Below are 23,174 nucleotides of genomic sequence, written 5' to 3'. Positions count from 1 at the left end.
GGGTAATAGCATTCCAGCTCTGCCTAAGTTAGGTGGGAGGGGACGGGGCAAAGCAGGAAAGCCTGCAGATTGTTTTCCAACAAACATGGCAGCAGTCACATTTAGTACTCAGAACAGCACACCTTGCCCCAGAAAGCTAATTCTCCATTGAATAGATGGTAGGCCAGATGTGCCCATTCTGATTGGAATCATTCTGATTTATAGGTCAGAAGCTAACCAGATATTCTTACAGAGTAAAAGAAGTTGATGCTCACCTTCAACAGAATAATATCGATCTCTGAATATTTCATACCATTTACCAGCACAGGTATCAGTCTACAAAGAAATATTGATACATGTTTAACTAACACATTAAAAAGGCAAGCCAGTTTTCAGTTACCTGGGCCATAGTTTTTATGTAATGTTCACGTCCCCAATCCAAAATAAATTAAAAAAACAGAGCAACTTAGCCTGATAACAAAAGCTAGTACCTAAACCAAGCTCCATGTCATAAGGTTAATCAATACTTTGTAATCCGAAAAAGTGTTAATTTGAAATTAAAACATTTAACTAGTGGTAGCCAGTTGGCACAACTGAGTTTTAAACTTTAAAAACCAGATATTCTTCCATGGGACGAATTTATTCTGAAGCACCTTCTAGAAATTAAAGTTTTTCAAGTTAAGAATTCAAAGTCCCATAACATGTATGATAAAGAAGATGGCTCTCACCAATAGTACTTGTCACATTATTTACCTACAGTTGAAGACTCTACCTCACTACTCTTAAAGATAGAAACCTAACTACATTAAACCCTCCTATCCTTTTGTGATTACTTCAATAAGACAAGTCCCCAACATTGCAGAGATCTTGACTAATCTGTGTCAGGATTGACTTCATTACTGAACTGATTACGGCTACAGGACTCCCACTTTACAGACATATAGCTAAAAAAAGGACTAAGGGAAAAAAGTAAAATACTTCACATAAAAACACATTCTACACACACACACAAGATCCATAAAAATATGTATTACAAGACAAATCAAGCTAATAATGACCATGGACTGATTCAGTACTACTGACAGTCTCTCTATCCTGCAGCCAAGGTGTATTGTTTTTGAAGGTACCAGGCCAGCAATAATATTTACGCAAGGCAATGGCACATTACCTTCTAAACTTTGAATGAAGGAATAGTAAGTATGCACGTTATTACCAACTCATTGGCAAAAAATTCTAAGATTATCGCCAAGTATTGACAGACATATACAGCTCCCTAGTCAAACAGGACTCGCCAACAAATAAGTTGCTTTCAGCAAACATGACACTGAAAGATCATGACAAATGTAATGTTATTTGTTTTCCTAGAAATTTAAAAACTTTTTTTAAAAAATAAAAAAATTGAGTATGTCACTGTTGCAGTATCAACACTACAGTTCATGTAGGCCAAAAGAGGCCTAATACTAGTTGTTATTAACTAGTAGTTAACGACTGTTATTCTCAGTATAAACAGATATTAACTATAGTTAACGACTGTTATTCTCAGTATAAACAGATATTAACTAGTAAACTACTGTTATTCTCAGTATAAACATGATGTGTGTTGGGAAGGGGGTGGGTAGACTTAAGAACTGTGCTGTCATCCTTTTGTCTTTCGAGCTACAAGAGTAGGAATTAAGTAAAACCATTTTAAAATTTAAAAAATATTTCTCATAACATTGCTTGTCCTGTTTTCAACTCCTGTTCCTTCACTGCTATAGTAGGTGTTTTAATCTCAATTCTTTACTTTTGAATCACTTATGAAAACTGAAATATTGCTGTTTTTTAACTGCTTCACATTTATAATGCTTATTTTTGCTGAGAAGAACACACCTCTTCCGTCTGTAATTTTGTTCTTCCACTCAGATCTTAAGAGAATTGCCCTAGTAATTTCATAATCCTTCCATTTTGCATACATAAAAAACAAAGAGTATCCTTTTACTGGATACACTGAGGAATTCATTTCCTACTGCAAACGACTTCAGATTAGTCTGGAAAAAAGCTACAAGTGCTATTTCAGACATGCAGATGTTTATGTCTCAAACATGGATATCCATTCCTGTTCAATCAAAAATCTACATTTTGAGTCACAGGATAACTTATTTAAACTTACAAAAAATAGGTTTTGAAACTTAAACTACTATCAGGCTGCAAAAGTACAAAGGAACACATTGTACTGTTCTTCAAGTTTAAATTGTAATAGCAATTCATATAAAATTGATTCCTAAATCCAAGTGATGTCATATTGTTTTGCTATGTTTTTCATAAAACAGGGAACCCTTTGCACGATTATGCACATAGAAGCACTGCACAGAGATACCTACATCAGCAGTAGTCAAGACATGCTCATGGTACACCAGCTATTACAGGTAATGTCATGTGGAGATGGTTGTTTGAGCTTAAGTGCATATTAGCACATCTTTGCATCCATGTGAAGCTTAACAGCCTGATAAGTTTGAGGTAAAACACCACAGTGACACAGTTTAGGCTGCTTCTGGAGGTCACTGGGTCTGAAATCCTCAGAATTGTTTTCAATGAACAGCCATTTTTACTATGCACAAGAACTACCTACACAAAAATTCTTCTAAGCATACTGCAAGCTAGACACAGTTTCTATAAGAGTAACCAGGAAGAAGTCAACTGAAGTTTAAAGATGAGTATTTAAAAATAAATAGGAGTTGTAATTCTTAATACTTACTTAGTAAGATGCCGACATAATACATCTTTACAAATTGGCTGTTCAGCCAAAGTTAGCCAAAACTCACAAGCCTCCAAAGCCACATTTTCATCTTGGTCTTGGGTCCTCTGAAGCATGTACTACACAATATAAAAATAAATGACTTGTATAAGATAGAAGTTTATGTGTCTAGAAGAAGCCACCAACATTGCAAAGTGCGTTCACAAAACCAGACTATGCTACCATAATTTCTTTGGGATAAGGGGAATAAACAGACATAAAAGACTACTTAGGGCTATTGCAAGAACAAGCTAAGAGACTTCTTTCTTAATTCTAGATGATTCAGATTCTACATTTCTTCATTGCTTAAGTGAGAACTTTATTACCAAGAAACTCCAGAGATCCAAGATAATAAACAGCAGTTTCCTGTGACCAGATTTTTAAAATTATTTTTTACTTCCCTCTTGCAGTTTCAAATAAAAAGGTACAATTATACCCTCTAATAAGATGGGAATACTTTATACTTCCAGTACCATAAAAAAAAGCTTCCCTTCCAAATCTTGAATGGCAATGCAGAGATTCAGTATCAAATCTTTGAGCTTGCTATTAAAATTTAATCTGCCTTCAAACACCCGCATAAACAAAAAGCCTAAGTAGACTACTGCTACATCAGTTTCTTATGCACAACTGCTAAAACAATTTAGGGAAGACTCTTGCAACTTCCAAGATAGTAATTTCAGCATTCTTCCATGCCTTATTTCTGAAACAGTTGGTTCTTCCATGCATTTTAGAAAACCTCATGGAAGTCCACACAGCTACCTTTCCTCACACATGTATTTAGAGCAAAAGAAATCCCTCTTCAGTTGCTTCAGAATACCATTTTATTCTCAAAATTAAGTAGAATGGTAGGACCTTTATTATCCTTCTGCATTTCAGGGATGCAAGGCTTGCCATGAACTGCACTCCTTTCTACAGAATTGCACTAAATTGCAAGTTTTTCCTAAAGTTTCACTACTGCGATTAAGAACTCACAATAACAGAAATACTGCTCTATTCTGAGTTGCCAACAGACTGCAGCTCAGCAAAGTTGAAAAATGTCCTACTCATTGGAAGCAAGGCTTCCCTAATGCACCTTAAGTTAAGAGATTTCGTACTTTTCCCCAGCAGTCTTGAAAATCCAGTACTTTATTGTAGATTTGTTACTTGTCAGGAAGACAAAAAGTAATCTCTTTGAAGATGCCCTTTACACTGTCACTTCCTCTTTAAGTATTTACAGCCTGGAAATCACAGCAAAAACAGTGACCCTAGTAACAAAGCAAAATGTGGGAAGGATATTTGAAGACTTTGGTTTTTTTTCAATATTATCATGCCAAATTTTAATACGCACTTTTAATGATAAGCTATAAAATTCTACTGATTTTAGGCAATGTAAATAGTTGCTTTGTCACAATAAATTACCAAATAGCGTAGGAAGATTATTCAGTACAGTTTTCTGTACACCGTAACATAAATGAGGTTGTATTAGTCTTGTTAAATCAAACCATCAAGAAAAGAATAGTGGGATACACAAAGTATTATGAAGAACACATCCTTTGAGCAGTAACAGACTTGTCTTCATCTGAAGAACACAACAGGATGCAAAAGTTGGGATTTCTCCTGAACAAGATCTTAGGTGCCATGTGTTCAGATAAATACGCTCTGTAAGCATACAAGTGCAATCTAATAATTCAAATCTTAGGTTGGTCTACTCCTGACATATCCTATTACCAAGTTCTCAGACAAAAAAAAACAAACATCTGCTTCTGCTGACCTGGAAGTGGATACTCAGAAAACTCAGTGAAACCTAAAAACTTAGGCACTCCTGTATGCTCCAGGGATTTGGCAAGAAAGTTCAAACCTGTCTGCTTCAAAAGCACGATGCCTGCCAAGACCTTCTTAGAATCACTACTGGATGAGCAATATTCTTAACTACTTTAAAAGTGATTCTCCGTAAGTATAAAGAACACCATGTAGATACAAGTTTCTCTCTTAAGACTTTCTTCTGTTAGAGCAGGCATCAGCAGCAGCATTCAGCTTGGAGGCATTAAAGCCTCAAAGGTGCAAAACCCAACTCATTTGAATGCTAAACAATAGTCAGTTCTGGGATATTACATTTGCACTTACTAGGATGCATACAGAACTGGGGAAATCAGTAACAGTATACAGTAGTCCCAAACTAAAAAAAAAAAAACAAACTCTGAACTTTCTGTCACTACTACTGTCTTTTGTAGGGAGGAAGCCTAGTAATAACTTTCCCAACAGCAAAATATCAGATACAATGAGAATAAAGTCTTGGATTTTTTCTGGTTGGTGACATCATTTCTACCTACAAAGTCCAAAAGTTCCTTACTGATCTCAGGATAGTGAAGAGCCAGAGAAGTTATCACTTCTTGATAATATAATCTCCAAAGCTTTATGCTGTCTCAAAAAAAAAAGTATCTGTCAACCAATCAAACATAAAAACCCCACCACCAAGTACCAACAATCCTTGCTTGTCCTATGTTATATAAGAATGTGTCTGCCAAGACTGGTGCCATGGAATTCCAGACAACATACAGCAAGACTAGACAGCAGGCCAAGGCTGTCAAGGGTCACCTCAGTTTTATGCAGCTCTTAAAACCTTTGTACAGGAGCAAAAAAAACTTAACACCTTCTTTGTGTTGTCTGGACATAGTCCTTATGAAATTTGACACCAAGTTATGACCTACTTGTCCACATGAAATCTGCATGGGAATCGTTATGCTCTTAGCTGTATTTCCAGTCTGGCAAGCAGCATATATAAATGCTATCTAGAAAGTGCCAGTACTTCCCAGAAACGTGGAAATTAGTCACAGCTCAAACAGTTGAGCAGACAAAAAACCAGAGCTGATTTGTCCTCTGGTAAGATGTCTGCACTAATCTAGAATGGCAGAGGAACTGTCAAAATGACATTAACCTCTACAACTGAATGCAACAGAAGGCAACGTCATCAATAGCTCAAAGACCATCTCAGGTATATAAAATAATAGGCCTTATCCTTGTTATGGTCAACACACCCAAAAAAAGTGACAGCTTCAATGTGTAAACTGTAGCAGTGTCAGCACTAGCACTAGATTTTTAACATGACCTTCTTATTTGGGGTCAAGCAATGCCTGGCTGCTCCATAGCATTGCTGATCCTGGCCATTTCAGGATCAATTAATTTAATGAAGAATAAATAACCGCCATATGCATTGCCTATCAAACAGAATGTTAAGCTGGCAATTAGCTAGGAAGAAAGTTTCGCAATCTCGGTCTTGAAGGAAAATCAAAAGTAAGGAAGTGCAAGAGTAATATATCTTTTTTGATGAATGTTTTTTATTTGTTACTATTTCTGCAACCCCAAGCAAGATTTTTGGCATGCAATCTGGGAAATCAGACTCACCTCAACTATACTAATCATATGAGGAAGAAGGCGATCCATTCGAACTTCCAGCAACATTACCAGAGCACGGCAAACGTTTTTGCGTACTTCAGGCTCCTCATCACCAGCCAGTGCAAAAAGATTCTGTTGGAAAGTAGTACCAGTTGAAAAACCTCAGCTCATCAAGTTCAACTTGTATTTAAATTGACATTACTGGCAAACTAAAATATGCAAGTATGTCCTTCTGTAGTCGCCCACTCCACAACTCAGAATACCATTTTATTTCTTAAAGACATATGGTTTAGCAAATGAACTCTTCAGACTCTCAATGTGTATTATACACATAACCAAAACTGTGTAATAGTAGCACTGGCACAAGAACACTATTTCCTGGATATTTTTCCCCCCCTAAACATAAATGAAGTTCTGAAGCCAGAAAACTCCAACAGTACGTAACAGCAGCAAATCAAATACTCTAGATAACCCTAAATATCACTCGTCTAATCCATGTTCAGTAGCAGTATTCAGAGAGGCCCAGACTGACTCAGTGACATGATGCTTCTTATACTGCACTTTCCAACATGGGTAAGTGAGAGGCTGCTGCTGTTACTTTTACACCTTTATGAAACAAGAGCTTCCTCTACTTATGAAGAGGAAGCATCTTTCAAAATACTGTTTTTTGGGCTTGGAGAATGCTTAGACTGAGCACAAGCATACAGAATGAACTTCAATCCATGGGGATTGAAGCAAAGAATGCCAGAAATGGTGAGTTTGGGGGTAGAGGTGATCGTAAAACATAATTCAAAACTCTTGATAAGTCAGATATGTAATTTGACTTAACCCCCCCAACCAAGAATGCACACCCACCTCAATAAAAGAATCTATGTGCAACATAAGAGCTTGTGTTCTGCTGATGATAAACTGATTGACGCATGCAACAGCATGAGACCTACAAATGAAACAGTTAAAATATTCATTTGTCATGAGTTAGAAACATTTTCTAAACTGTACACAGGCACCAAAAACATTAGGAAGCAAATTACATTGTCCAAATACCTTCTAGAGGGCAAGAGGGAACAAATCTGTACATCTATAGTATTACCAAGCAAAATAACTAAAAGACATTTTAAGCACCACCTTATACTCAGATATATCTATTTAAAAATAAAGTATTCAGTAAATAAAAAACAGAGCACAATGACTAGACCTGCCGTATTTGTTCTGAATGGTATGTAAGGATGTTCTTTTTGACTATGATTGCTGATCTTCTGAGATATCAACAATTCCATACAAGTCAACATAGTGAAATCTTAGCATGCCCTTCTTCATTGCTAAGTATCCAACTACCTTTGCAATATTTTTAGTATTTAGTGAGACCAGTATGTGTCAACAACATAGCTGCAGCTCAGAGCAAACACACACCTGTAGCAGGACACATACTAAAACACTTGTAGCAGAAACACACTAAAAATGAAGCATTGGTTCTTCTATTCCATTTCATGCAAAGCCATTCCTTACAGGTCTTTTTCATTCTCAGAGATACAAAAGTCAAATTCCATAAGTAAAGGCACAAGGCAAAACTACCTGTAAAAGCCTTTGAAGTTCTATTAAAGTATTTTTATTAATGTAACTTCAAACTTCTGTTCTGTTCAGACATTTCTTGGAAGACTGTCTCGCAAAGCACTGTTCAAAAGTTGTCTCTTGACAGATTTAAATATAAAGTGTTTTACTGACACTACTAATAGTTTTCACACTTCAGCACTATGTACTGAAACCAGGCTGCAGGTCAGCAGGTGGCCTGCTTTAAACTTGAAACTGGTTTAACAGCCTCAAAGCCACAAATATTGCATGTATGTGTTAAGGAAAAAAGCATGGTTTTCTCCTTCTCTCCCAGCTCTAGAAAATTATTAAGTTTATCTTTCCACAAGAGTGAGTTCATGCTTTGTTACATATTTTTCTTAGTGTGCATCTTCTTTTAGAGGATTTTCTAAGTTTTATTTGAATCCTATCATGATATATTCCAAGTTATACTCTTCCTTTCAGTCTTCACCATCTAGTACTGTTGGCAATAAAGAATTGCCACCTCCAAGTTGGAGAATCTTTCAATATAATTTTCAAACAGGAGTTAAAAAATAAATTTCATGGAATCACAGAGAACCACAGAATGGTTGAAGTTGAAAGGCACCTCTGGAGGTCATCTGGTCCAACCCCCCTGCTCAAGCAGGGTCACCTACAGCCAGTTGTCCAGGATCATGTCCAGGTGGCTTTCGAGTGTCTTCAAGGACAGAGACTCTACCACCCCTGTGGGTTACCCGTGCCAGTGCTTGGCCCCTCTCACAGTAAAGAAGTGTTTCCTGATGTTCAGAAGGAACCTGCTGTGTTTCTGTTTGTGCCCATTGCCTCTGGTCCTGTCACTGGGCACCACTGGAAAGAGCCTGGCCACGTCTTTTTTGCTTCCTCCCTTCAGGTATTTACATACATTGAGGAGCTCCCCCAGTCCCAGATCTCTCAGCTTTTCCTCATAAGAGAGGTGCTCCAGTCCCTTCTAATTTTCATGGCCCTTTGCTGGACTCTCTCCACTATGTCCACGTCTCTCTTGCACTGGACAGCCCAGAACTGGACACAGTACTCCAGGTGTGTTCTCATCTGGAAGATGAGGGGAAGGATCACAACCTCCCTTACCCAGCTGGCAATACTCCAGCCCAGGACACCATTAGTCACCTGTGTGGCAGGGGCACACTGTTGGCTCATTACAGAGTAAAAGCTACTGTTCTTTATAATGAGTATTAGCAATAACAACTTAATTCTGGAATTTTTCTTCTCTCCTATACTTGTTACTTTGGAGAGATTAATACAGTTTTACAGTGAAAAGATGATGAACCCATTTAATTTGATTCAGCTGAAAAATAAAGAGCTTTCTAAGTTTTGGTGCAGTTAAACCAGAAACTATTACCAGCAAAAGAATTTTGACTCTTGTACTGCTGAAGTCATTACAAATGAATTCAAAATTGCTTTTTCTAATCAGAATATTAAGTTCTAATCACAGCATTGAATTTTTCATCATAATACGCAAAAGCTTAAAGTTTGATTGTACATAGGCTGATTGTACATTTCGAAGATGTATAAAGAGGCGAGATTGTTGTATTAACTAAGCAGATAAACATGGAAATTACTGATGCATGGAATCTCTGTGGATGTCTGCAGGATCACTTAAAAAAAACTAAGCATGTTTTAAACAGATCTACAAAATAGCAACCTTGCTGCTCATGTAAATAAAATTTTAACAGGTAATTGCATTACAACAGCTACACCTACCTTATTTTTGGACTGCTGTGCTTGAAGAATTGCAAGAACTTAGGTATCATGATATTGAGTGGTCGGTCCAATACATCACTATCTAAAATTTCAGCAGAATCTTCACATATCTTCTGAAGGGCACCGAAAGCACCCTGTTAAAAGAAAATAAAAATATCTTCTTTCACATTCTGAAGAGAGCAAAATTTCAGGTTTTGTACAAAACAGGTAATTTCAGCACAACACAGAAATGTAACTAGTTAGCACAGTAAATGCAGCTAACTAAATATGGAGGTAAACTGAAACATCCTTAAAGGCTTTTTATTTAAGCCCTTTATACCGGCATCTGTAAGCTCTCAAGCTGGGTGAGTCAGTAATGGATAAGTGGTAATTTTAATTTTAGCATTCAATTCTCATCTATTCATTCATATTTTTAAAAATGCTTAAAAGCTGCTACTTATTTGAGAAATAAATGTCCAGGTGCAGAAGTATCCAATTTAATTACATATATAATTGCATTTCCTTTCATGGTTTGTTATGGGACAAAAACAGAACTCTGGATATAATGGTCAATTTCAGTTTCATTTTCAAGCGATTTTTCTTTTTCTTGAGGAAGCAGAACTAAAACACTACATAACAGCATGGCATCCTGGACCATTATCCTATCTCTGAGAAATATTTTATACAAAATGCTTCACACACTTTAATGGAGACTGTATAAAGTAAGTAAGATTGTGCGATCAGAGTTTTTTATTTTTTTAAATCAGACAAGGCTTTTTTTCTCATCATAGTTTAAAACAGTTAAGTTGGTATTTCTTTATTTTCCTTCATACACACTGAACAAAACAGTTAATTTCACCATAACAGAGCAATGACAGATACTTTTCCAGATTGAGTTACAAGAAGAACGAACACTACTTTTAAGAAATTCAGGGTCAACTTGATGATGCTGATGATGCCTAGAAGATTAGGCATCACAAAGCGGTAACTTCAGGACACTTCTCAGCTGAGATGCTATGACTACCCAACTGCAGTCTTATTCTGCTTTTATGCAAAGAAAACAAATTTGTTTGAACGAATAGTAAGAACATGGAATGCAGGTAGAAGAAAAAGTATCAGATTTGAGCCACTGTTCTCCAACGAGAATATATGTGCATGCATACACACCCCCACCCCCACCCCCCCCCCGCTACTATACATATACATAGTGTGTATGAAGACAGATAAAACTAATCAAATTCAGACACTAATGTCCTATTTTCTGTAAGTCTGCTTACCTCACAGGTATTGTAATCTTCAGAATCCAACAGGCTGCAAAGCTTTGGTAAGAGTTCTGGCCAATTCTGTAATTCCCCTTTTGAGGCAATGGTTGTTATCAGAATGCCTAAAGGAATTGCAGGGATGAAGGAAATGAGATCTCACATACCTTTACATGTTTCATACCAATTATTCTCCTCTCAAAGATCTAAGGAGTTAAGAAATTTCTTGTTTTGTTAAGAACTCGAAAGCATAAAAAGAGGAAGTACATTTAATTACAAATGGTATTTGAAGGGCTTTGAAATGCAAAGGTGGGTTGTTCCTTCCTGCTACCAATGAAGGGCTCAGACATGAGAAATCAAGCACAAAGTAATTCCAGTTAAGGAAATAATCATGCCCAAACACTGCAGGGCAGCTTTGGCTCTAAATTTACTAAACACTGTACAAATCTTGACCTCCAGTAAATATAAAGTGGCCACCTCAAGTCACCTCTTATTCTAATACAGAAGTATGAATGACTTACAACCCAGTGGTAGATGATGTGTTCACAATTTTACTGTGTTTACACAAAACATCAAGGACACATTCTAAGACTGAGATACCTACTAAGAGCTTACACACTATGGCAGGTCATCCAGTGATCAGCTGTAGGGTTTGGCTGATTGAGATCCAGCAAACAGATAGGTCAGCCCAAAGAGTCACTAATTCTCTTTCCAGAACATACAGAAATCCCAGGAAAAACTAGTTAGGTCACAGGAACAGAGAAGGCTGCTTATAAACTAGGACTGACTTTGTATGAGTCCATTTTGCCTCAAGACAAAATGAAACAGGTAGCATAATCTGTTACGCTACAGACAGTTACTTCTACTGAGTATGAACACAGAACAACCGGATACTACTACAACTACTAATCTCCCAAGTGATGAAAAAAGCTTTCCTAAGCTTTTTCATTGAGCTAATCGCAGTATAGCATTTTTCTTTGGAACAAAATATTAAAATTCTGGTTAAATACACAAGAATACAGGACAATATTAACAGAGCAAAGGACATTCTGGACAAGACACACAGTAACTAAAAGATATTTTGCATCATGTTTCTTTTGATGCAATAGTCTGGAGAACCCACAAAGACAAAGGGCAAAAATGAAGACAGAGGTAAAACAATTTTACAGCTCCAGATGTAGTTTGTATCCAGTTCTCTTCATAACTGCAACTGAATAGAAAAGATTCCCAAAAGCCTACGGAGATCTATGGAGTCTTAAAGACTGCATTTCTCCTGAATATTATGGTCCTGCAAAGAATATCAGATGCATTAATAGAAAATACTTATTTTACTGTTGCTAGATCTTAATGATCCACTTTTTTTTTTTAAATTAAACTGAACTTCACAAAAAGAACAAAATTAATTTTCTTGCCTCCTAGTCAAAAATAAACTGCAAAATTGTCTCCCTAACTTAGATTTGGCACAGGTTTGTTTGTAGACTTAACACAGGTTCAGAAACAAACATAATGAAATTCCTGTAACTCCTCTGGACTAACTGTGACAGTAGTTATAAGTCTCAAAGGGGTACGTAATTTTGGAAGAGAGTTGGTTGAAGATCTTTTCAAGGTCCTAGAAGTGATTTCAGAAGATGACGAATGGTCTGGCTATACTTGTAATATGTTCAAGCTTTCACAGCTGAAGGAAAGACTTTGAAAACTACTTCAAGTGTTCTTCCAAAAGGCTTATCCCAGGCAGCAACAGGATAACCTAGGAGGAAACACTTCCAGATGCATAGGCAAGAAGTGCCCTGAGGCCATTGCTTCTTTCAACAGAGATGTATGTAGTTCAGACCATACATGTCACTATGAACTTTGTTTACAGGTCTGCGGAGAGCCATTTACCACTGTGCTGGCGTTTTTGCAAGGATAAAGACACACTTCGGTGGGGCCAAAAAAAAAAAAAAAAAAAGAATAACATCAGACTATGAGGAACTTAAAGAGAGGTAACAGCTACAGCATTTGAAGCTTTGCAAAAGGTTTAAGAACAATGAGGAAACAGACACATAACATTAAGTTTTAGGCACTTATGTACATGTTAAAAGGAATCTTCATGGGCTTCTAATGAGCTTCAACTTCTTCCAAATGTGAAAATTTTCCCACCCACCTGCCGCTTTATTTGGCCAGCAGGGAACAGAAGACACCAGAGATTAGCCTTTGTGGCTTTCTCTGTAACACTTCAGACATAGAAACATGAACATCAGAAGAATAATCAAAGTAAGGAAATAATCAATTTAATAGCTTGCATCTTTTTGACAAGTTTGAGCTAGAGCTAATAGTTAAAACAGGCCCTTCCTCCTGACCAACATACTAAATTGCAATGTTAGAAATCTGAAACTGAAAGTCTTTATGAAGATGGTCTTTGATTTGTAATGAACTTCAAAACAGTATTACAGAATCTGTTGATACTTCACTTAACAAATGTGAAATCTAACAAATATAGTCACTGGGCTAATTGAGCAGTAAACATATGAGAGAACAAACTCCAGAGGGATGTCAGAAATTGTTAAGAACATAAGCATAATTGTCATGACAGCATCTTATGTTACTGTTTCATTTAAGTACAACCCCAGCTTACAGCATCAGTTCTACAATAATATGTAGAAAAGCTATGCTCAGTACTTTCAAGCCAATAACAGGACGGCGAAAAGGCTGGGAGTTTTGGGGTGGTGTTTTGCCTCTGCAGCTCCTAAAGTTGATTTTTGAACTCATTAATTCCAAAAAGCTGAAACTCGTAACAAAATACCCCCTCATAGGGAAATCATTGGTTTTCACTTTCCTCTGTAGTGAAGTGCTCCAGTCCTGCCACTACTCTTAACACCCAAACTATTTCCCCTGCTTGCTTTTAAGCCAGAGCTACACCAAGGTCTTGCCCAGACTAGAATCCCCAGAAAGTTTCAAGAACAGCTACAGACACCTCCTAAATAGATGCCTTTATTTCCTGGTAAGTTTCTGGGTCCTCAATACATGCACCCATCTTTTTTGAACTTGAATCCATATTTCAACATTAGCACATGCGGTTTTAAAACCTGTACTACACAGCACAGAGAAGTTCCACGTTGTTACTCATTTGGGGACTAAAATAGGGAAAAGCTAAGTAAGAATACAACATGTAGTTACCATTTGGTCTCAAGTTACTGTTCTAAAATCAACTCTATAGCCATGCTCATTCTCCTCAGTGAGGTGACTTATGAGGATGGAATTAATCAGCTTGTCTCCAGCCTTGGCCAAAAGAAATCAACTTTTGTCTGGTTAGCCTTAGATGCCAGAGACCACAAAGGAGAGTGAATACTGCATTAAATCTTCTCTGATGCTATTTTGATGTACTTGCTCATCTTCCTCTCGGAATTCCAGAGATCTTATTTGCAACTGGCTCCTTAAATTGATAGTGCTTGAACTGCAAAAACCCATATGCATCTCAAAGAGCAGCTCTAACTAGCATGTGCCAACGCATATGCTAACAAGGCAGTCTAGGTAGGTAGCAATATATTTACACCTAGCTAGTACCAAGAGACCAGCGGGTACCAGACCAACCTCACTATTATGACAAAAGGCTACGAGAATCCCACATGTAACTACTTCAAACAACAAGGTGCAAAGCATGCGCTAAATAGCAGCTAGTATGCAAGCATACAGTTCATCAGTTGCTACCCATCTTCAGAGTTCATACATGCTTGGACAATCCCTGCAAGGATCACTTAAAGCTGAACAGTAATTGAGCTACTAATCCACAAACATCTCATACTAGGAGAAATCAAAGAGTAACTGCTTGAAAACAAACAACTTCCCCACTGCCCCAAAGACCCCACCCCACAAACCATCACCACCAAACAACCCTAAGACAGCAATCCAAATGGAGCTGGAATATATTCTTTAGTCAGATCCATTGTACTCTACTGACAACTCCTAAGAACAAACAAGCAAGTGTGACTCTTCCACAACCTGAAATCACAGAAGTACCTGCCATTCAAAGACTTGTTTCTGATGTCATTAAGAAAACTGAACATTAATAAAATTCATAGTAAAGCAGCTTCACAAGTGACAAGGAATAAGCTAGAGATGAGCACTTTTCTCTAGTCCATAGTCTGTAACTCAGATGTCTGGAGAAGCAGTCCTATAGAAAAAGCAAAGGATTCTAAAGGAGCAGTAACTAGTAGATTATTTTGTAAGAGGTGTCAGTTGATACAAGCTTAATTTCCTTCTGAACTGACACCCACCCCTATTTTCTCTACTGTACTCATATATGTATTTATTTTACTTTTTTCTAGTTTTTGAGTGGACAAGGAAAATTACTACAATGGTTGTAGTAATTGGAGGAAATTGTATTCTCAAAGAGCAGACAGAAAAGCTACTTTCCCTAGAAATAAGTAAAAATAATGCAAATACACATATTTTATGGAAGAGGTGTACTAAAAGTACCTATGAAATCAGAAATCCATGTAACAAACAATTCTTACTGGAACCAGATGACCTTTAAAGTCCCTTCCAACCCAAGCCATTCTATGATGTTCTGTATGCCACTTATCTACTGTTTTCTGACAGAAGGTATTTACAACAGAAAATCATTATGTGAATGTGTTACACGTGGCATGATGATTCCCTGAAGGGATGTGCATGTGTGTGCCTACGGGGGGGCGGGATGCAGGAAATCAGCTAACAGAAGTGTTTCATTGATGCAAGCAGAGTACTGAAATAGTTCTTAAGTCTATTTTACCTTGTTCCTGTTTTTAGGTATAGAAATAGAGAGCAAGCTCAATTTTAGTACATTTGCATACACTTGTGTTCAGTTACATTTCAAGATACGAAGTGAATTGCTATATCAGTTCTAAGAGCACAAGTAAGTGTGACTTTTGTACATTCACATTGAAGATAAATATCAGCACTAAAACACGGTGAAGTTGTGACAATTATCAGAATGAAACAGTTTTAGGAGTTTAATAACTATTTTATGTCAGTAGTACAGCTCTCACCTATATTAGTAACTGTTTCAGTATGCAGAAGACACCAATAAGAGTAAACTTACCTACAGTAGCTCTAATTAAGGGGGAGGAATCACCAATGTTGTTCAGACATTCACTTTTAATGAAGTCAGTTACCCCATTGGGAAAATTGTGAAAATGTGCTTTTACATTATTCTTCAAGATGAGACCACTCAAGGAACGTGTCGGTTCATCTGCAACAGAAAATAATTACAGTCAATCTTCAGTCAGCTCATAGGAATGCGGCAGATTTCCAGAATAATGCAACAAGACCAAAGCTTATAGAGCGATAATAATCTTCATCTCCTTATATCTCCTTCCAACTACACCCATCAATTCACATAGCAAAGCTTTTCAGATACAGAATTCACTATTTCTATTTACTCACAATTAGAGTATCAGTATTACAAATTCTACAGTTTAAAAGAAAGTTTACTAATGTAGAGATACGGGCAAGGAATAGACCTGAAGTCACACGATACAGGAGACTCATGAAAGAAATTGGTTAGCCAAGGACATTCAGACATTCTGATTATACTGACAGGCTTGCAGCAACACTGATAGTGTACAAAACTGACGACAAACCTGCTTTCACCATAGTAGGATGGCCTTTTAAGGGCTTTAATGGCCTTAAGCTGCACCAGGGGCGGTTCAGGCTGGATATTAGGAAGAGTTTCTTTACTGACAGGGTTGTCAGGCATTGGAACAGCCTGCCCAGGGACGTGGTGGAGTCACCATCCCTGGAGGTGTTTAAGAGACGGGTAGATGTTGTACTTAGGGACATGGTTTAGTGGTGTTGGTAGAGCTAGGACAAAGGTTGGACTCGATGATCTTGAAGGTCTCTTCCAACCGAAACTGTTCTATGGTTCTACGATTCTAAGATATAAAAATGATGTAGGGACTATGCAGTAAATCCTCCACCCCCTACTCCCACAGAAAGACAGTGTTGATTTTTTTTACAAAATAAAATATTGTAATCCCTTCATATACCAGCTGTTCTATTGATCTATTAAACTAATAATTAGAGGGAGAAGAAAAAAAAAAAGTCTAAACAATGTTACAGAAAAGTGTTATATAGTGTGAACTGTAAGAAAAAAGTGACCAGAATTGACTGGAACCAAGTAAGAATTTAAGTTTAGGCAACAGTTTGAAGTCTCCTCACTGAGCTCTTTCTGCCTGCAAATTTCTCTAAACTACTGGGACAAAAGGAGGAACAGAAAAAGAACAGCCTAGATTTTTCATTTATGTTGGAGCAGACTCATGTTTGGCTCTTCAACTAAGGGCATAAGTAACTTGGTATTACTTCTGAAATATGCTGAAAGGGAGATCTGGATGTTCTACATAGAAAGGATTAGTTTATAGTGTAAGAAAATTTAAATTTACAGTTTACAGCAACCCTAATCAGCACAGGAAACTAATTACAATTAGCATTTTAGTCACTTGTTTGAACTTATGAAGCCCCGATTTGGGCAAGAAATAAGGATTTTCAAAGTTTGTGCCAAGAATTAGTTTACACATGGATCTACTCCAGGCCTTCAAAACTATTAACATCCCAACAGAAATAAGGATAAGCAAAATAAGAGATACAATTTTCAAATATAAATTATTTTCAAACTAAAGGTACTGCATCACAACACCAAGATTCTCAGTACAGCTGTGATGTCTGACCGACGGACATTAAAGACACTTTCTATTGTAATCTGTGCTAATTAGAACAGAAAGAACACTTTTCAGATGAGGGGTTTTGTTTGGCTGATCAGAAATTAAAATTAATTTTAATCAACTGATTTTGAGTGTCAAAACTAGACTGTCATCATATACTTTTAAATATTTTTTATGTTCATATTTAAGTTCTCCTAAAGAATTACCATTTTTCATGCCTCGTAACTATAAATGTATTTATTTACAAACAAACGAATCCTTTACATAGAATTCAGTAACTTTATAAACCAGGAAGGTACCCTATGCATACATATTTGAAACACTTCTAAAACTTTACCCGTGCTGTAGGTTTTAAATACCCACCAATTTCTAAACATCACAAAAATAAGTCATTTTACTTGCACAGCACTGCATTTCAAGGCAAACAACTTTTCTGGGAGAACAGAAAAGGAGGGAAGAAAGGTTTTATTATTTTAAATAAAAAATATTAAAGACTGGATGAGCAGACAAACTTTTCTCAACCACAGAACTTGGCTGTGAGATGTAACAAGTATTACTACTATTATTATTACTCGGCAAGTCAAATTGAGTAATTTTGAAATTTTGTTTAAAGTTTGGAATATATCATTAATAAAGATCAGGTGGAGAATGATCTAAAGAGAGACGTTCTCACTAGAACTCTTGAACAGTCTCAGGTTTGCCTGAAATACTCTCTGAATTAAAAATAAAATCCCCACATCAACTCTTATACTGATATAATTAGTGTCAAACTCTGATTGCTTCATGTAACAATAATCCCTTGATAGGTACACACATCTTCAAGAAATCCAGTCCTCCATAAATGATTAGTAAGAGTTAAAGTTGTGCCTTGTGAGGAAGGAAGCCAGAGGAGTCTCCCATTAATTTCCACAACTTACAACCCTTTCATGCCCTAATAAATGAACAGCAGCAGCAGCCATAGTGAGACACAGTATACAACAGTTACTCATTCTGTATCAGCCAGCAGTATCTTCTCGGGGTGAAAGAGTTAGGCCCGTGCAAAGCTCATGAAGTTCAACAAGGCCAAGTGCAAGGTCCTGCGTCTGGGCTGAGGCAATCCCAAGCACTGATACAGGCTGGGGAATGAAGAGATTGAGAGCAGCCCTGTAGTAAAGGACTTGGGGATGCTGGTGGATGAAAAACTGAACATGAGCCACCAACGTGCGCTTGCAGCCCAGAAAGCCAATTGTATCCTGGGCTGCATCAAAAAAACTGTGGCCAGCAGCTCAAGGGATGTGATTTTTCCCCCTCTGCTCTGCTCTAGTGAGCCCTCACCTGCAGTGCTGTGTTCAGCTCTGGGGGCCCCAGCACAAGAAAGACATGGACCTGCTCGAGTGGGTCCAGAGGAGGGTCACAAAGATCATTATGGGGCTGGAGCACCTCCCCTGTGAGGACAGGCTGGGAGAGTTGGGGTTGTTCAGCCTGGAGAAGAGAAGGCTCCGGGGAGACCTTATAGTGGCCTTCCAGTACTTCAAGGGGGCCTACAGGAAAGATGGGGAGGGACTTTTCATCAGGGAGTGCAGTGACAGGACAAAAGGTTTCAAACTGAAAGGGGGAAGATTTAGATTAGATATGAGGAAGCAATTCTTTCCTGTGAGAGTGGTGAGACACTGGCACAGGTTGCCCAGAGAAGCTGTGGCTGCCCCCTCCCTGGCAGTGTTCAAGGCCAGGCTGGATGGGGCTTCGAGCAACCTGGTCTGGTGGAAGGTGTCCCTGCCCATGCCAGGGGGGGTTGAAACTCGATGATCTTTCAGGTCCCTTCAAGCCCAATTTTGTGGTTCTATGATATGAAGTCAGACTGCCAACCAGTCTGATTAGAATATGATAGATTAGCCACTATTAGTATAAACTCCAGCATGAAAATACTAAACAGTGCATTAAGGAAAAACATTAATCCTTTAGAATGCCTGGCTACAATTACAAAAGGGACAAGGCCACAGCTTCAATTTAACTAAGCAGAGATACAGATACTGTGAAGTTCCTTGTGCAGAAATAAACAGATTAGCCAGCCGGTTTAGATGAAAATCAAGGTGAAACTTCAGCACCATTTTTTCCTCCATGAACTATTCTATGGTACACAGCAGAATGAAACATCTTAAATCCATTCCTTCAGCCAAAATAACAGAAAGACTGTTCTTCAGAGTAAGTGTTTATCCCACAGACCTGCAACAAAAATTCCATGGGATTCATAGTGACAGTTGCATCTCCGACAAAAGAAAAAATTCATGAAGCGAGAAAAAGAAGAAAGTTTAAAAACAAAAAAGAAAACCAATTATCACCGTACTGAGAGGTGATAAGCAGACATCATAAAGCTGGATTTAGTGGTAAACAAACACCAACCACTTGAGCTAAAGAAGCGGCACAGAATCTGATACTCAGGCATTTAAAAAAAATACAAACAAAACAAAACCCAAATCATACCATAGTCAAAATCTCAGTTTGTGAAAAAAATTTTGTGATATGACTGCACAAGGATATTTATGGAATCCAGGGTGTTCAACAACTTCACAGCTACACTGTCAGAAGACAGTAATATAGGTCTGGATAGAGTTCTTGCTGTAACACCAAGATTACAGGCAGATGGCCTAAGAGCTGAGTAAGACATTCTTTAGTCTTCATAGATTCTGTGATAAGTTCTGCCAGCCATATGCTTCAGTTATCAAAAAAGATCACGGTCTTGCCTCCTCCTATCTCAGTCAACCTGGGAGTACAGAGAGTCAACAAGAACATACAGTACAAGAAAAAGAAGGAAAGTGAAGCAGACTTCTACCATTTGCTATCGTCTTTGGTGCTAAATCTGTTCATCAGCGTGATTCCCTTCTCACATTGCCTCATTGTATAATAAAACTGTATCACATAATCATCGTTTTGTTCTCTGTAAATTTTCAATTCTGTTGCAAGACTCTAACGCTAGTTCCAGATTGTAATGGTTTACAGAGAAAACGGACGCATGCTCACATTACACAGATATTGACTATTTTAAGGCTACTGCAGTACTTTCAAGGACTGGCGTGTGTCCTCAAACAGCCATACTTCCTCTAATGAGGGTCTATATGACATAGGGTGCGTTTGTGAAAGCAATGAGGTTTTTCTAGCTCCCCCGAAAGTCCAAGTGAGCATTTGTTTCAACCCGCGGTGGGGCTGGGGAGGGCTGCAAGGGCCCCTCTGCCTGAGGGGGAAGGAGCAGCAGAGACACCTTGTGCTGACGGGCTGTGACCCCCATTCCCTGCCCCTGCGCTGCTGGGGGGGAAGAGGGAGCAGAGCTGAGCCCGGGAACACCGGAGGGGTGGAGGGGGGGAGAAGGTGCGTTGTATTTAAGAACCTGGTTGTATCTCTCATTCTCCTTGATGGTGGTGGTTGTTTGTATTAAATGTGTGTTGTTATCCCCAAGTTGAGTCTGTCTTTTGCCCGTGACCATAACTGGTGAGTGAGCCCTCCCTGTCCTTTGTCTCAATCCTCAAGCCCTTTTGGTTTGTCTCCTCCCCATCCCTCAGGGGATGGGGTAGGTGTGAGCGAGCAGCTTCGTGGGGCTTTTGGAGTCAGCTGGGTGGGCTCAAACCACGACACAGTGATATAATGATACAAAATGTGACAAAAATCATGACTAGTGTCACTTGTGCATGAAGATTTCTGATCCATTAATGAGAGATTGTCTGTCTCTTAAAACAGATAAACCAAAAAACCAAGGATCCCACCAGAGCAGTGTCATATGGGAAGCAGAAGATTAATAATTATGTATAAGAATACAAGCAGGACTGCCAATGTTTCAAAACATTCAGTGTATGTGAATTTATAAATGACCTTGAAACGTAGTGGCTACTCTGAAATTAATCAGTGCTCAACTGACTCATGCGAGTTGTGGAAAATATTTTGACACAACTGCCTAAGTTTAGGAACCTCTGTAAGGCACCAAAACAAAGCTGGAAATGTTCTGCTGATGATGTGTTGTGTATTTATTGAATAATAAGTAGCAATAGCAATGCTTCTGAAAACTGCATTGTAAATAAAACTGAACCGTGGACAATACGGGAAGGATGTTGAACTGATGGCCAACAATTAGCTTGTTAGTTATGGAAGTTTCTACATTCTAACTAATAATGACAATAGGTCAATCAGAATGCCAAAATTTTTACTTCTCTACAGGCTTGCAAATCCATGGAAAGTTTAAAGAATTAATCCTCTGGTTTCACTCCTACTTTTAGCTTCTCGATCATAACCCCACAAACTGGTTGTCTTTTTTTCCTCTCTAATGCCATTTTATGTATCACCTCCTGATCCTGCAGTCAAATCAGTGTTAGAATTCTATCAAGAGCAGAAGATCCTTAATAAGAAATGGAGATTCAGTGTGATGAGAGTATGAATCGCTACAAGATCCCAAACTATGTAACAAATGCAGATTATTGTTGCAGTTTGAGAACATCTAAAAGGTAACCTCATCTCTCTTTGTTGTTTACTTGGGGAGGGCGGGTGGATGACATCAAGTGCATAGGGAAAGGAAACTGAGCTTCCCAATAGAAGTTGCTTAGACAGCATTTGGTAGCACATGAATTAGGATTTAGAGTCATTAATCTATCTGAAGAAATTACTTGGTCAGATGAATAGAAGTTCTGTCACTCTCTGAATATATCAAAGGTGAATGTTATACATTAAAATGTGACAATCTGTCATATCAACAGCTGTTGGAACACAAGAATTAATTGGATGAGTAAAATGAGGCTTTGCTATCAAATTGAGTAATTCAGAGTACTGTTAAATCTGCTAAGTGATGACTGGTAAGCACAAAACACAGGACACTCGCCAACGCTGGCGTTGTACAGGATGCTGTGCGTTGGAAGTTTTGACTACTTCTCCTTCTGTCTATATCCTACAGGTATAGCTTAACAGAAACTTGCATGGTGACATGCATGTATAGGTCTTGTTTTAAACATGGACTACTTTGTTTCTCTAACTGATACCCTTCCTTGCCCATAAGGCTTCTTCCCCTATAATGTCCAATTAATTCAAGACAAAACCTTCTCATTTTTATTTCTTAAGCCTGTACTCAAGAGTATTTTTTTGTTGTTGTTCTTTTTGACTTTTCAGGACACTACAATCGGATTTTCAATTAACAATATTAGGTTGCACTCTGGCAAATGGCAGAATAGTTTGGCACTAGTGGAGGTGTTCTTCCTAAGCAGCTGTGCATCTAGCTACAATAATAAAATAGAGAACCTGGACCTGCTTTAAATTCAATATGCCTTCATACAATTTCACCTTTTATTATTTTAGAAACTTAATTTTTTTTTTCTGGCTACACAAGAGTTCTGACTAGGAACAAAGTGAGTGATCCTCTGCTACTTAAGAGTACTAGTGAAAACTATATCTAACAAGCTTTGATTTGTGACCATGCTCCTCTTCCAAAGGTTTGATTTCTTTAAAATCCATCTTCAGTCTCTTTAGTTTTCAGTTTCTACCTATGACTTCATCAGCCTCCTTTCTTTGAGAAGGGAGGAAAATGAGGGGAAACTGAGTGCTTGCCATTTTAGAATGCATAAAGCTCCTGAGACTTAAAACTTGCCAGTCAGAATTACCTCTGATCAGCAGTATATCTACTGATTCAGAGAAGAACATCCATCACTTAAAGTTCTGTAAATGCTTTTTCCTTGGAGATACCAAAATAAAAATTTGTACGGTTGATTTACTTGCTTCAACAGCCAGCATGTGCTGCTCCAGATGAAGCTGACCACCTCATTAAGAAGGAATGGTGTTGCCCAGCCCAGTGCTGCAGGGCTAAGCGGTTATAAGCTGCCTGTA

At 38.0% G+C, this 23,174-nt stretch overlaps 1 protein-coding gene across 1 annotated transcript in view; it reads right to left on the bottom strand.

Moving 5' to 3' along the window:
• Positions 1–23,174, bottom strand: part of TNPO1 (transportin 1) — a 59,047-nt gene that overhangs the window by 23,714 nt on the left and 12,159 nt on the right. The window contains exons 3-9 of the mRNA XM_086479999.1: positions 15,725–15,874; positions 10,684–10,790; positions 9,428–9,561; positions 6,980–7,061; positions 6,134–6,256; positions 2,714–2,832; positions 255–315 (exon numbers count right to left, since the gene is read on the bottom strand). Coding sequence (XP_086336125.1) covers positions 255–315; positions 2,714–2,832; positions 6,134–6,256; positions 6,980–7,061; positions 9,428–9,561; positions 10,684–10,790; positions 15,725–15,874 — 776 coding nt within the window. The remainder of the gene's footprint in view (positions 1–254; positions 316–2,713; positions 2,833–6,133; positions 6,257–6,979; positions 7,062–9,427; positions 9,562–10,683; positions 10,791–15,724; positions 15,875–23,174) is intronic.

This window comes from Leptosomus discolor, chromosome Z (assembly GCF_034619465.1).
Source record: "Leptosomus discolor isolate bLepDis1 chromosome Z, bLepDis1.hap2, whole genome shotgun sequence".
Classification (NCBI taxonomy): domain Eukaryota; kingdom Metazoa; phylum Chordata; class Aves; order Leptosomiformes; family Leptosomidae; genus Leptosomus; species Leptosomus discolor.
This window is presented reverse-complemented; position numbering and strand designations above follow the sequence as displayed.